The following is a 16,213-nucleotide window of genomic DNA, read 5'->3' on the forward strand; positions in this document are numbered from 1 at the left end:
GTCGCTTCTGCCTTGGTGCCAATGATGGTCGTATGCGTGTTTGGCGCCGTGCAGGTGAGCGCCACAATCAGGACTGCATACGACCGAGGCACACAGGGCCAACACCCGGCATCATGGTGTGGGGAGCGGTCTCCTACACTGGCCGTACACCACTGGTGATCGTCAAGGGGACACTGAATAGTGCACGGTACATCCAAACCGTCATCGAACCCATCGTTCTACCATTCCTAGACCGGCAAGGGAACTTGCTGTTCCAACAGGACAATGCACGTCCGCATGTATCCCGTGCCACCCAACGTGCTCTAGAAGGTGTAAGTCAACTACCCTGGCCAGCAAGATCTCCGGATCTGTCCCCCATTGAGCATGTTTGGGACTGGATGAAGCGTCGTCTCACGCGGTCTGCACGTCCAGCACGAACGCTGGTCCAACTGAGGCGGCAGGTGGAAATGGCATGGCAAGCCGTTCCACAGGACTACATCCAGCATTTCTACGATCGTCTCCATGGGAGAATAGCAGCCTGCATTGCTGCGAAAGGTGGATATACACTGTACTAGTGCCGACATTGTGCATGCTCTGTTGCCTGTGTCTATGTGCCTGTGGTTCTGTCAGTGTGATCATGTGATGTATCTGACCCGAGGAATGTGTCAATAAAGTTTCCCCTTCCTGGGACAATGAATTCACGGTGTTCTTATTTCAATTTCCAGGAGTGTATATATGAAATAGACGGTTTCAGAAAATCAATATCTGATACAGTTCTTCCAGCCATCAAAATAAACCTAAAAAAAGCTGTCATTTACAGACAGCTATACTAAGCATAATTGATGAATTCACAAAATACCTAAACAATGAAGGTTTACTTATCAATACCTTCTTACAAATCATAAAATAAGTTTGGGAAAGCTTTGGTATAGAATGCCATGACTGGTATTCAACCAATATTATTAATTTTGCAATTGAATGTTGGTATCCATTCTGTCATTGTAGTGTATTACTATATAGTTTTATGGGTACAATGTGCAGCCAATGGGTTGTAATGGTGTCGAGTTTCTCTTTTTCATCTCAATTACTAAAATTGATCTTCTTTTTGGAGTACTTTTGTCCTCTGAAAGATGAACTTTCCAATCAGAAACTCACAATTGGGTCCATGTTTAATAGTATAGGAGCCCATTTATAATGTTGTCTCTCTGAATGTTTTGGAATTCAAAAGTAACTGATGCATTTTGATCAACATTTATTTTTCAGCAGGCAAGATTTGGAAATAAATGTGAAGTTGGAGAAATGTGCTGCAGTTTTAAGTAAAAATAATTAAGTAATAGTGAAGGCAGAAGAATATTAGTAAAATTAAAGCTGTCATCAGTATGAAGATCAGTTTTAACACCACAGTTTTTTTTCTAGGCAGTCGTGTTGGAGATGGTATGCCGCTGCCTTGTTCTCATCTTAGAACTGATTACCTGGCTGGCTATAGGATGGCTTAGTTTAACATGAATTCCAACCGAATTACCCCACCATTTGTAGGGGACCTGCAGTATAACATGGATTACTTGGCATTTTCCACATCATCAAATATTGCCAGGCATGAATAAATTACAAGTGACAGATAAAAACTTCAAGGTTTGACCAGGAATCGAACTTGAGATCTTTGGATTTGTAGTCTCACACTTTTTACGTTTCTTTTAAATTCTGGGCTCATCTTTTATTTGGAAATGTCCATAACGCGTGCTTCTGGCTGCAAGTACTTCCCAGTCGAATGGATCCATTTTTTCCACATTGTGGAAAGCTGGTAGAATGACAAATCTTCAGACATACCATGTCCCTTCTAAGAGTCTTCTAGCATATTTTTTGGCATTTTGGCAGATATTTGTAATTTTGTTTTTGTAGTGTGTAACTGGAGTCGGTCCAAACAAGTACAGCTCATCATATCTTTCATCCAATATTCAGTGTCAAGAGACAGTGTGTTAGTTTCCCCTTACAAACAAAATTATTTTCAAAGCTTACCGTATTTACTCGAATCTAAGCCGCACCTGAAAAATGAGACTCGAAATAAGGGAAAAAAAAAATTTCCCGAATCTAAGCCGCACCTGAAATTTGAGTCTTGAAATTCAAGGGGAGAGAAAAGTTTTAAGCTGCACCTCCAAATCAAAACAAAGTTGGTTCATTGTAACATGAGACACAATTTAGGTCGAATGAATGATGATACAGCTACAGTAGTTTGGTTCGAGTCGTAAGCTTAGCAGTTAAGCTTTACCAGGTAGCCATTGCTATGCGTCAGGTGCTCCGTCCGCATTTATACGGGTACCCTTCCTTTTTTAAGTGCTTCATCTGGATTCAATCGATTGATTATTTTGCTTTGATCTGATAAGTGCCATTCTCTTTGTTATAGGTGTTTACATCACTCAAAGCTGAAAACGCATTATTATACTGTGTCATGCATTGTTTGCCGCATTCTTATAATGAGCGTTTATGACCGTTCACCGCTCGCGGCATGGCTTGCTTTTGTGTGTGCTACTGCCGCTTACAATATAAAAAATAGAGGAATTGTCTCATTAGCAAAACAATGGCAAGAGACTGCTATTTTTTGTTACTTACACTGCTGCTTTCTTTGATAATGATCAACACGAACCAAATAATAGACTGCGTATGATACAACATGTTCTGAACGAGAGTTAGGCAAAAATTTTTCTCCGTTTGAAAATCTTTGTGGCCACTTCTTTAGTACATCAAATTCTGCACATAAATTAGAGTCATCTTAGATTTAAAAATCTAGTCAACTGCCGTGCTTCATTTCTGGCTGTATCACTATTAGACATAAGAATAATACGAATATAAACATGACATGATATGTATATTCTTCCGCGTTTGCTGTTGTCTCACTCTAGTTTCGTAGTTTATTAGGCAGACAGGATTTAAATGAGACAGCAGCAATCACGAGCGCTACATATATTTGACGGCAGAAGTTAGTTGTGGCGGCACCTACCAACAAAAACTTTTTCAGAACTACCGCATGCTTTGCACTCGATTCTAAGTTGCAGGTGGTTTTTTGGATTACAAAAACCGGAAAAAAAGTGCAGCCTAGATTCGAGTAAATACGGTAACAATATTATGAGAAGGAAAGTTGCTACTCACCATATAGCAGAGATTCTGAGTTGCAGGTAGGCACACTTAAAGCTTTCGGCCAATGGCCTTTGTCAACAATAGACACACATAAGTGCGTGCGCGCGCGCGCACACACACACACACACACACACACACACACACACACACACACCCTAACGCAACTCGTACCCATGACTGCAGTCTCAGGCAACTAAAACCACACTGCGAGCAGCAGCACCAGTGTATGATGGGAGTGGTGACTGGGTGGGGGAGCCGGCTGGGGCAGGGAGGGGGATGGATAGTATGGTGGGAGTGGTGAAGAGTGAAGTGCTGCAGATTGGTTGGCAGGCAGGGGAGAGGTGGGGAGGGGGGAGGGGGATAGCGGAAAAGGAGAGACATAGAGAGAAATAGAGAGAAAAAAGGAAAGGCTGGGTGTGGTGGTGGAATGATGGCTGTGTAGTGCTGGAATGAGAGCAGGGAGGGGGATGGATGGGTGAGGACGGTGACTAACGAAAGTTAAGGTCAGGAGGGTTACGGGAATGTAGGATGTATTGCAGGGAAAGTTCCTACCTGTTCAATTCAGAAAAGTTGGTGTTGTGGGAAGGATCCATATGGCACAGGCTGTGGAGCAGTCATTGAAATGAAAGATATCGTGTTTGGCAGCGTGTTCAGCTACAGGGTGATCCGCTTTTTTCTCGGCCACAGTTTGTCGGTGGCCACTCGTGCAGACAGACAGCTTGTCGGTTGTCGTGCCCACATAGAATGCAGTACAGTGGTTGCAGCTTAGCTTGTAGACCACATGACTGATTTCACAGGTAGGGATGGGATAGGTGATGTTAGTGACCGGACTGGAGTAGGTGGTGGTAGGAGGATGTATGGGACAGGTCTTGCATCTAGGTCTATTACAGGGGTGTGAGCCATGAGGTAAGGGATTGGGAGCAGGGGTTGTGTAAGGGTGGACGAGTACATTGTGTAGGTTTGGTGGACAATGGAATACTGTGGTGTCACCGCCAGCCACCACACTTGCTAGGTGGTAGCCTTTACCGCTTTCTGACTTCTCATTCCTTGTCATGTTCCAGACCTCACGTCAGTATAGTTCTTCCATCTTCACGCCAGCCTGCGTGAGCTAAAACGCGTGCATTTCGGCCTCCACTCGTAACACGGTGTTAGCTCTTCTGCCAACACAAAAACTAACGTGGTTAATAACCAGTACTCCAATAGCGACCGAGCATAACTGCCGCATAGCGGTAGCAGTCAGCACAGGGCAGGGCGCTGCTGCTGCTGGAATACTGGTTATTCATTGTGTTTTATTGCCCGGGTTAACACATACTGATAAAACAAGTATCACACTACAGTAGCGTGGGACTGATCTATCAGAAGGGTGTGTAAAATTCTGCTTTTAAAAATCGTGTTGTTTGTATAGTTCAATTCTTTTATCTTGGCGGCTCGTGCATGCCCGCCCATATGCGAGAGATTGCTGCATTGCCAAGTTGCAAACGACGCACGCGCCAAGAGAAGCAGCACCATAGTATAGTACAGTTCGCAAACTAACGTTTAGGGGGAAGCGCACAGTTTATGAAGTAAAGCCATCACGGCCGAATTAACCCTTTCGCTGCTCCAGAGACGTGCTCCCCACATTCCGCACTGTGCGCTATTTTGTCATCACTGCACTGCTCGCCTGTGCAGACACACGGTGCTCCGACTGCTTTGACATACTTATCATTCGATTTCTCAAAAGCTATTTGGCCCAAAAATTTGATTTTTACACATCTTCTTGACTGATACCTTCTTCCCATAAATGACTAATTTTGTTTTGATGTTCAACGCAGTTATTGTGCAGCATTAAATGTAGTAAACCATTGCACGAAATTTTGAAGAGTTTGCAGAGGTAAAAGTCCATAGCGTATACTTTCCGTATGGTCGATTTTAGTTGCCTTAATTTCATATAAAATTTACTGTATAACAATATCTCATTTAATTTAAGTACCACATAGGTGTCGTATGTAATATTGAGAAATATTCCGTCTTTCGCGACTGTAATAAAAGTTTTATTTATATCAGAGTCATTTCAATTTTTTCTAATGAGTTCTGATTAAAACACAAAACTGAATTGTGGACATAATAAAACATAGAAAAAACTAAAATATATTGTCATAGAGGCACAGTGCACAAACAATTCATGTTTGTCACAACGGACAGCAAATACTTGCCAAAACATAGATCAGTCAACGAAAACATTGAATATGATGATGTTGCCAAAGCAGCAAAGCAAAGAATTGCATCCAACAATCAAGTAGCTCGGTAACGTACGAGCAAAAAGTCTGCTCTAAATAATACCTTAATACCGTCGCAAAAGAATATATCTCAATATGAATAGTGAAACAGCGACTGCAGAAGAGAAGATATACAAACAAAACAGATAACATGAATATTGTATGTGTCCCTTTTCATTGTTTTTAATTGCTGTAAAAAGAAATATTGGAGGACAAAATTAGAAAAACCGAAAACTTATTATGATTATAATGAAGAGACAAAGCACTAGAAATTTCAAAAAATTACATTCATACAAATAAAATTCATGAAGTAAGACACTTTGATATTGTTTTTGTTCTCACTTGGTAGCCAAACACTTTAACCATTACACTAACACAGCTTGTCACTCAAGAGAGCTCCTAGAGGACTTTAACATGCCACGCAAAATTCGGACAAACACTGTTGGTATGACTATGAATTACTCACGTTTCGTCAAAGTACAATAGGAAATAAACAATTATTGCTGTTCTTTATTGCGAAAAAGTTCGTGAGAATGATACAAACACCTATCCTCGCTATCACCTGAATTAGGAGCCTTATTGCTTGTTTGGTGTAATTAATTAATAGAATATGAAGCAATTGGTATAGAGAATGTTTTTTCCAAACTTTCTATAAAAGAAAATCTGCTATCAAGACATTGCTTCTGTTCAGTTACTTTATTTATGACTGAACATTTCTAAAACTGAAGACACTCGTCCGTGCTCTGCACTGCAGTCGCGCTCTGGTAACGACGTTCTCTGTTCATTGGCTGACTGCGTTTTGTGACGTCAGATGCGCAGAACTAACCTAAACTCGGCCGCCATCGTAAACGATGCGCACTTTAATAGGAAATAAATTGGTGCTTTTCATCAACAGTTGGTGTCATATGAAAGATGTTATGAGCAGTATTTGTTTGAGCTGACTCCAGCTACACATTGCAAAAACAAATTTGTGAAAATCTGCCAAAATACCAGAACCAATGAGCCTGAAGACTCTTAGGAGGGACACCCTGTGTATACCAACCCAGAGAAGTAGAATCAACACTCCCTGAAGCACCAAATATTGCTGTCACTGATGCAACAAGCAGTTCTTTAAACACGTCGTGCGTAAGCCCAGTATTCATTACTTCGTATACAAATAGCCGCGTGCTGAAAATATGCCAGTCCCCAACAGCACCACAGTACGATGAGGCAAAACTGCTGGGTTGTAATCTGATAGATATCTGGATGCTGACTCAGCATTGAGCGTTGTTAATGTGGCACGTGCTCACCAGAGAAGTTGTCAACCCTTAAATCACAAAAACTTAATCGAATATGAAACTGGTTTTCTCTCATACTACTGTATAGTTACTATTATTCAGATCGCATTGTGATTTGTATACCACAGAGTGAGGGTGTTACTCAGTAAAGATTAATGAAGGTTGAATTTGTTTAATCATAAATCTAAGAGCAATTGAAACTTCTTTGTAGATTAAAACTAAAACTGTATATCATACTGGAGCCTGCTGTTAGGAAGGGTTGCGAGTTGTGCTCAGGTAGTTCAGTCGATGGAGCATCTTCTTACGAAAGGCAGCAATTCTGGGTTTGAAACCCTGTCAGGCAGACACTTTGTCTGCTTGAAATTTTCGAATTGGTGCACATTCTTCTACAGAGTGAAAAATCCATACTGTCTAACAAGAAGAAATTTACAGTAATGTATGTAGGAGTCCCAGGTGTCTCACCCTGGAGCCATTCATCCTGGTGGACCCTCATTTGCGAGTAATTGACAAAAAAATTTTGTAATTTTGTGTGACTGTTCTAGAGCTTAAAAATCAATGCCAATCATATGGGCATTTTGGCGTAGTGGTAGCATATGAGCCTTATATCTTTAGAGTCACAGGTTCAAATCTCATCAGTGGCTTCGAGATGTTTCATTTTAAAATCTTTATCAAAGTGACTGATCTTCATTTTTGTTCAATTAATTAGTTTAAATGTATTTTTTTGTAACTAATCCTTAGTCTTGTCATTTTAATCATCATATTAAACAATTGGAATTCCTGATGAAATAATGACATTATTATGAAAAGGATAGAATACCACTCACAATATAGTGACAATAACAACTGACAATAACAAGAGTGTTAACCAAGTAAGCTTTCAGCAGAAAGGACTTCATCAGAATTACTTACACACACACACACACACACACACACACACACACACTCATAACTTGTTGTCCTACACTACCTATCCCCTTTCCCTGTTACCTCTCCAGCACTACACAGCCCTCTATCCCACCAACGCCCTCATAGTCTTTATACTTCTGCTGCCCCCGCTATCCCTTTGCCTTCCGTCTAACCTCCTGACGGCACCTAGCTGCCCTACCCTCTCTCCACCTCGTTCCTGTATCCTCCCACAAGCAGCACTTTACTATCCCCCATCCCTGTCCTACTATCCTCTCTTCCTCACCCTAATGTCCTCTTTATCCCCACCACCAAGTTTTTTTCTCCCATTGTGCTGCTGGTGCTCCTCACAGTCGGGCCTTGGTAGCTAGAGACTGTGATCATGTGTGTGTGAGTTGGATTTGCATGTGTGTGTTTGTGTGTGTGTGTGTGTGTGTGTGTGTGTGTGTGTGTGAAAGCTTACTTGGTTAAGACTCTTGTTATTGTCAGTTGTCCAATTCTGATTGTCAGTCTTGTAGCCTACCGGCAACTCAACAGCTCCACTATATTGGTAGTGGCAGTCTATCCTTTTCATAATATTGTCCAATTTTCATGAAAGCCATTTTGGCTGAATGCTTACTTGTTGGACAGCCTTATTGTCGTGCCTGTCTGCAATTCAACAACTCTGCTACATGGTGAGTGGTAATCTATCCTCTTCTTAATACACTCATCATATAAACTTTTTCAACTGCTCTCAGTTTTTCTTTCTATCTCTTTTTTTTATCTTTTTGTGTGTGATTTGATTTATTTTTTGAGTTGGTTTCAACTTAATTTCTTCCATCTGATCATCTTATATTTTTGTCCATGTTATTGCATTCATTATTTCTCGTCCTGTCTTTGCTTGAATTTAATTTTATATATAAGCCCTTCTTTCGGTTACATCTTCAGCTGCTTTATTTTGTACATAGTGCAACAAGAATTTATGTTTAGCTTACTTGCATTATGATTACCGACCCAAAAAAATGTACATGTCTGTATCAAAAAATACATTCTTTTACATCAGAACATAACCAATATAGACAGATTGTTTTGTCTTCCATTTCTTTGGGTTTTAACTGATAGGTTGGGATTTTGAAGTGTTCAAATATTATGATAGATATATAAAAATAATTAAAATCACTTGTGCACAGATGCCAAATGAAGGTCCGAAAAACTAAAATAAAATGAAAAAGTTAATATTTTGATTAAAATGATTTTTTAAAAAGAATATGTTTAAACCAATTAACTGTAGTTATTTTTAATCAGTCATTTCTAAAAATATTTGAAAATAAAAATTTGGAAGTACCTGACAAGGTCTGAACCCATGACCTTTTACGCACCAGGTCAGTATGCAAACCGTTACACCACAGTGAACATATGATTATTGTAATTGGTTTTAATGCTCTAGGACAGTCACGTACAATTATGAAATTTTTTTTCGTCGATTACTCGCAGATGAGATTCCACCAGGGTGAATGGCTGCGGAGAAGGATACTGGGACCCTAACCTACATATCCATATACATGATTCCAAAATGTCCATCCCTCCCCTGGAGACCTCTCCCAGTGCAAAAATTTTTTGCACTCCTCACACTCTCTCCTTTACAAGGAAAAAATCCTTCGCAGAGCTTTTGTGTGACACTAATTCTCATTGTTATCACAGAATTAGCTTGTTACCGCTTGTTTAAGAAATAGTACTTAATACACACAGAGAACTATTTTTTGTGTTTCAGAGGTGGAGGCCTCTCAAACCTGCAGCTACTTGGTTTGTGGCGTATCCCTGACCTGGGGAATGAGGCATTGCTCGCCATCTCAAAGGGGTGCCCAAAACTGCGAGAGCTGTCATTGATCGCTTGTCGCGGACACACTGATGATACTTTCAAGCTGTTCCACCAGCTAAAACAGTTGGAAATGTAAGTGTAAACACGTAATGCTGTGTTCGGCAAAGTGATGCAGCTATATTTTTCACGGGTATTGATGTTAAAGTGTAAAATAGTCAATCATCAACTTTTTTAACATTAATCAACAAAAGAGCATTAGTTAATTATCTTTTGTGATCTATTCAACACATTTGACTCTGTAAATGACAGCCAGTTGTAAATAATAAACTAAAGTGTTCATCAATATTTACATCCATTATAATTCTTTTTTCATCTAAAAAGTATGAATCAGTAATGGGCAACTTCTTCATACGTACATCAGATTCCAGTTGACGCACCCGCATGTACCCTTCCTCTTACTATGATGTAACAAATAACGTGTGCTCAATAAAATTTTCTCGGGCTTCCAGCCATGTTAAGTGTGTGTGTGTGTGTGTGTGTGTGTGTGTGTGTGTGTGTTGGGGTTTATGGGCGCTCAACATCGAGGTCATCAGCGCCCTGACACACATTAAAAGGAACGAATGTGGAGAGACCTAATAAAACTGAAAAACACATTCAAAGAAAGCAGGAAAAGAGGGAAATTACTACATAAGAAAGTAAAACCTAAGGGAAGGGAAAACATAGCAACAAGAATGACACAGGAAAGTGTCATTGGCTGGCCACTTACATAAAAGATGGGCGAGCTTGTCACACAGTGAGCAAATTAAAATCATCTCCCTAAAATCTTTGTAAAAACATTTGACAAGGCACAGAACTTTAAAACTTTAACCACATTTGTCCGAGTGTTGCCTAAAAGAGTTGGCAGGTCCGCTGGCAAATCAGCCGAGGCCCACTGGTCAGAAAATAAAACACAATCCAGTAAAATGTGGCTCACAGTGACCTGGACGCTGCAAGCACCACACAATGGTAAAGTTTTCAGCCCGCGTCTGTCGCGCCCGTTTTAACCTTGCGATGGCCGGGTCCCAGGCTTTGCTGAGCTGCAAATTGCCGTCCTTGTTGATGGTGTTATCAGAGGTTTTTATTTCAATAGCTTCTTTTATGACGCTATCCCAAAATCCCTTCGTCATCGAAACGACAGATGTTTCGTCGAATAGAATTCGGTGTCCATTTTCTAAGGCGTGTTCTGCCACGGCTGATTTTTCTGGATAGCAAAGGCGTAAACACACCTCTTGTTCCGTCCAGCGTTGGTCCACAGTACGTACTGTTTGGCCGACATAGTAACAGCCACACTGACACGGTATCTTGTACACTCCAGGCATTCTAAGCTGTAGATCGTCCTTCACAGGCCTCGTGAGCTGTCAAGTTTTTGCTGGGGGCCTGAACACTAATGAAATGTTATATCTCTTCAGGAGTCGGCTAATCTTTCCCCACACTGTACCACAGAAAGGCAAAGACACAAGTTTCTTGCTTTCTTCTTTGGTGGTGTTCTCTTCTCTGTTGGTGTGCTTCTTACATGTCACACCAGGCTGTGACACCTGTTTATGACTGTACCCATTTTCCCGGAAGACTTTTTGGAGGTGGCTCAGTTCCAGTGGCAGACTTTCAGCATCTGAAACGACTTTAGCACGATGGACGCGGGTATTCAGAATGCCACGTTTTTGTGCCAGATGGTGGTGGCTGAGAGCATGCAGATATCGATCTGTGTGTGTTGGTTTCCTGTAGACACTGTGGCTGAGGTGCCCATTGGTTTTCCGTCAAACGAGGACCTCAAGGAAGGGCAGTGCACCGGCACCATGTGTCTCGACTTCCATTGTAAACTTGATGTGGCCATGAATGCTGGTGAGGTGTTCTAAAAATTCTCCCAGTTTTTCATGACCAGGGGGCCAGATGATAAAAGAGTCATTTGACAAAACATCTGTCATTATGAGGATGAAGGGACTTTGGGGTAGCGTCATAAAAAAAGCTATTGAAATAAAAACCTCTGAGAACACCATCAACAAGGATGGTGGTTTGCAGGTCAGCTCAGCCTAGGACACGGCCATCGCGAGGTTAAAACGGGTGCGACAGACACGGCATAAAAACATTACCCTGTATGGTGAGGAAGAGAGCACCAGTGACATCACAGCCAGCACTGCGGCTACCGTATTTACTCGAATCTAAGCCGCACTTTTTTTCCGGTTTTTGTAATCAAAAAAACCGCCTGCAGCTTAGAATCGAGTGCAAAGCAAGCGGAAGTTCTGAAAAATGTTGGTGGGTGCCGCCACAACTAACTTCTGCCGTCGAATATATGTAGTGCTACACAGGCATGTTTTGTAGGCACAAAGATAAATACTGGCACCAAATCCTCTGCATCAGTAAATAAATTAAAAAAAAAAAAAAAGGTGGAAGACGAGTTTTTTCGACCACTGCATTTTCGTACATTACCAAACGAAGTAAATACAAATTCCGTATTGTTCATGATTGAATGTAGCAGCATTTCAATATACTACGAAAATCCGACTGGCAAGACTGTTTGGGATGTTTGTCAATATGGCCAACTCTACGTTCTGAATTTTTTCCTACCTGTGAGAAGAGATGGTTGCTAATAGGAACTTTTATGAATTGTGAATCACTTGCAGTATTCTCTTCACCATAAGAATAATATGAATATAAACATTTTGCCTTGTATTGTTTCGTGTTTGCTGCTATCTCATTTAAATCCTGTCTGCCTAATAAACTACGAAACTAGAGTGGGACAAACAGCAAACGTGGAAGAACATACATATCGTGTCATGTTTATATTCGTATTATTCTTATGCCTAATAGTGATACAGTCAGAAATTAAGCACAGCAATTGACTAGATTTTTAAATCTAAGATGACTCTAATTTCTGTGCAGAATGTAATGTACTAAAGAGGTGCCTGCAAAGATACTCAAACGGAGAAAAATTTTCGCTAAACTCTCGTTCAGAACATCTTCTATCATACACAGTCTATTATTTGGTTCTTGTTGATCATTTAAAAAAAGCGGCGGTAGTGCGCACTAAAGTAAGCCATGCCGCGAACGGCGACAGGCCGTAAACACACACTATCAGAATGTGACAAACAATCCATGTCACAGTACAGTAATGAATTTTCAGCTTAGACACCTATAACAAAGAAAACGGCGCGTATCACTTCAAAGAAAAATAAGAAATCAATACAAACCAGACGAAGCACCCGTATAAATACGGACGGAACGCCTGGCGCATAGCAATGGCTACCTGGTAAAGCTTAACTGCTAAGCTTATGACTCAAAACAAACTACTGTAGCTGTATTGTCATTCATTCGACCTAAATTGTGTCTCATATTACAATGGACCAACTTTGTTTCGATTTGGAGATGCGGCCTAAAACTTTTCTCTCCCCTTGAATTTCGAGTCTCAAATTTCAGGTGCAGCTTGGATTCGGGAATTATTTATTTATTTATTTATTTATTTTATTTATTTATTTTTTTTTTTCTCCGTGATTTCGAGTCTCATTTTTCAGGTGCAGCTTAGATTCGAGTAAATACGGTATATAACGATGCGGCCACGGCGACACAGCAGTCAGTCGTACCACTTGACAGTGACTGAGGAGAGGTCGGGTGAAAGCTTGTGGGATTTTAACCACCTGACACGGCTGGAAGCCCGAGAAAATTTTATTAATTCATATCACCGCGAAACTGTGCATTCATATAACGTGTGTTCAGATTTCAATGCTGTATTTTCAGTATCCACATTTGTGTCATTTCAGTGCAGACTGTAAAGAGGACATGTTCACTTTTGTTATTTCATAATCTAGTACTTACCTTGTTGTGTAAGGGCTTCATTATCTTCTCCAGAGATGTTGAATGTTGGCTTGAATTTTTTAGTTATGAATAATAGTCTGTAAATCGAAAGGGATCGTGTAACTGTTAACTGCTCCAACTGCTGTTATGCCAAGCATGGTATCAACATAAACATTGTCCAAATGCACTTACCATTACAGTGCAGTTTTGCACAGCTAGCAGAGCGACCTACATTGCTCAGATATGTATTCCAATCCCGTTCGTCCAAACCTCCTTCCTTCTCTGACCATCTCCTCATCCCCCCCCCCCCCCCGCCCCCCCTCTCTCTCTCTTTCTTTCTCTCTCCTTCCCCTTCTCCCCCCCCCTTCAACATCCTCCTCATCTACCCATCTCTTTTTCCAGCAACTCCTCTTTCTTTTCTCTATCCATTTCCTGCTCCCCCCACCTCTGTACACCTCCTCTTCCCACTATCTGGCTGGGTCCATCTGCTTTGGATACTCTCTGCAACATTTGTTGCAAATAGTTTTAGTAACAAAGACATAACAATTCAAAACAAAATTCATGATGCATCATTTTCTCACACATTTTAGTGTTTGACATCATACCTCTTGAACTATATGTCATACAATAACATATTTGTATAGGTACATTCAGTGGCATATGCGGATACTGTCTGTGAAATATATTGTGAATAGTGGTTGTAGCAAACTAGCAATAAGTTTAAATGTCATGCAAAATGTGGCAGTTTTTCATGCATCTCAGTGTGTATTATGTCATATCTCCTGAACTATGATGGATATGTGGTTCCTACCCTAGGGTGACCAGATTTCTCACTTGAAAAAATGGAACATTTGCAGAAATAATTGGGATTAAAAATGGGACAAAATGATACACTAGTTGACAAGAAAATATTGTGCCTATATAACTGCATTGCTTTACTAAAATAAATAAAAACAAAAGTATGCAAGCAAAAAGGCATATATATTAACAAAACACTTCAAAACTTGCTTGTAATGGCCCTGCCTCATATGATAATTCATTGTTTTTGTAAGAACTGACTATAATTCAAAGTATTGAGAAATTGATAGAATGATTTCTATCAAATGAACGCTAATGTATATGTCAAAATCTGTACACCATTGTGCTTCTATATCAGGAACACTGCTACTAACTTTGCACTTACCAGAAGACTTAATATCTTTCAAATGCTTTGAAGCGGTTAATAGCAGATTGTAGACCACCTTGCAGGAAAGGCCTTGGTAATGAGTCTTAACTATTACAACTGCTGCTATAGTTTCAGTGGTAGAATCATTTTTCTCATCAATCCTAAGGGAATTTACAGTTGAAAATACCCTTTCTGGAAGAGTGTTTGTGCCGTATATCGCAAGAGCAAAACTCAAAAGTGTGTCTACATTTTTACATAAAGTACATGTACTTTTAAGTGTACTAAATACAGTACACCATTTCTTATCTGTTGCCGATTTAGCTTTTTCCATTCCTCAAGTTTATTGTATACAATGTTGTTCACGTTTTCTCTCTCACCAAACAATACCTCTTCATCTATCCGAAATGCTGCATCTGAATCTACTGTCTTAAGAATTTTCAGACAATTTAAAAGTTTGGCCCAAGAAACAGCATTTTTCAATGTTATCCAATGAAATGATTTCAGAGGTTGAAACAGAAAAGTCCACTTTCCTAAATCAGTCAAGAAAGTGTCGTAGAATAAATTGGTAATTGTCTCATAAAAGGGAATGTTTTTACTCAGTCAACATACAAGTTAATTGAAATTGAAAAAAAAAAAGAAAAAACTGAAATTTGAAATATATTAAATTTCCTGTTACTGAACTTTTTCTTTAAGTAGCTCTAACTTCTCAGTTGATCCTGTAGCTGAAGTCATGGTTTTTTCCAACTTTTTGACTGAATTAGAATACATTTTCAGTTGGCTTTGTGTGAAATGAAGCCAAAAAAGTGACTGTGTTGTCAAAAAATCGTTTCAGTGATGTAGAACACCTATCCTGAGACAGAAAATAAGATTTCAAAGGTTCATACATATCAATAACTCTTGTAACTCCTGGCAACAATGACAATCATTTAGTTTTAATACTATCTAGAACTTGCTTGTATTCAGTATCAACAAATTCACAGAATGGTTTTCAGTTCCTCCACATGCACAACGTAAATGTGAAAATATTTGAAAAATTTTATTCGCTGTTGTATCTGTGTCAATGGCTAGAATGTCTCCACTTGTTTGAACTCCATTGTGTACCACATGGGCTGCAGAACTAATGCCTTGAATGTTTATCTTGAGAACACTGTTCAGTTTGGAATAAACATTGTTTGTTCCTGCCCTCTTGTACCCATCAAAGTTGCTATTACAGTTATCTGCACAAAACGCGACAATCTTGTCAACTATATTTTTCTGTTTTAAAATGCCGGCTGATCAAAAAGTCAGTATAAATTTGAAAACTGAATAAATCATGGAATAATGTAGATAGAGAGGTACAAATTGACACACATTCTTGGAATGACATGGGGTTTTATTAGAACAAAAAAAAAAAAAAAAAGTTACAAGAGTTCACAAAATGTCTGACAGATGGTGCTTCATCTGATCAGAATAGCAATAATTAGCCTAACAAAGTAAGACAAAGCAAAGATGATGTTATTTACAGGAAATGCTCAATATGTCCACCATCATTCCTCAACAATAGCTGTAGTCGAGGAATAATGTTGTGGACAGCACTGTAAAGCATGTCCGGAGTTATGGTGAGGCATTGGCGTCGGATGTTGTCTTTCAGCATCCCTAGAGATGTCGGTCGATCACGATAGACTTGCAACTTCAGGTAACCCCAAAGCCAATAATCGCACAGACTGAGGTCTGGGGACCTCGGAGGCCAAGCATGACGAAAGTGGCAGCTGAGCACACGATCATCACCAAACGACGCGCACAAGAGATCTTTCACGTGTCTAGCAATTTTTTTTTTTGTTCTAATAAAACCCCATGTCATTCCAAGCGTGTGTGTCAATTTTTACCTCTCTATCTACAT

At 40.0% G+C, this 16,213-nt stretch overlaps 1 protein-coding gene across 3 annotated transcripts in view; it reads left to right on the forward strand.

The window, feature by feature from the left end:
- Nucleotides 1–16,213, forward strand: part of LOC126109710 (uncharacterized) — a 268,071-nt gene that overhangs the window by 209,621 nt on the left and 42,237 nt on the right. For all 3 annotated transcript variants that reach the window (XM_049914765.1, XM_049914763.1, XM_049914764.1), the window contains exon 6: nucleotides 9,297–9,476. In XM_049914765.1, coding sequence (XP_049770722.1) covers nucleotides 9,297–9,476 — 180 coding nt within the window. The remainder of the gene's footprint in view (nucleotides 1–9,296; nucleotides 9,477–16,213) is intronic.

This window comes from Schistocerca cancellata, chromosome 12 (assembly GCF_023864275.1).
Source record: "Schistocerca cancellata isolate TAMUIC-IGC-003103 chromosome 12, iqSchCanc2.1, whole genome shotgun sequence".
Taxonomy (NCBI): domain Eukaryota; kingdom Metazoa; phylum Arthropoda; class Insecta; order Orthoptera; family Acrididae; genus Schistocerca; species Schistocerca cancellata.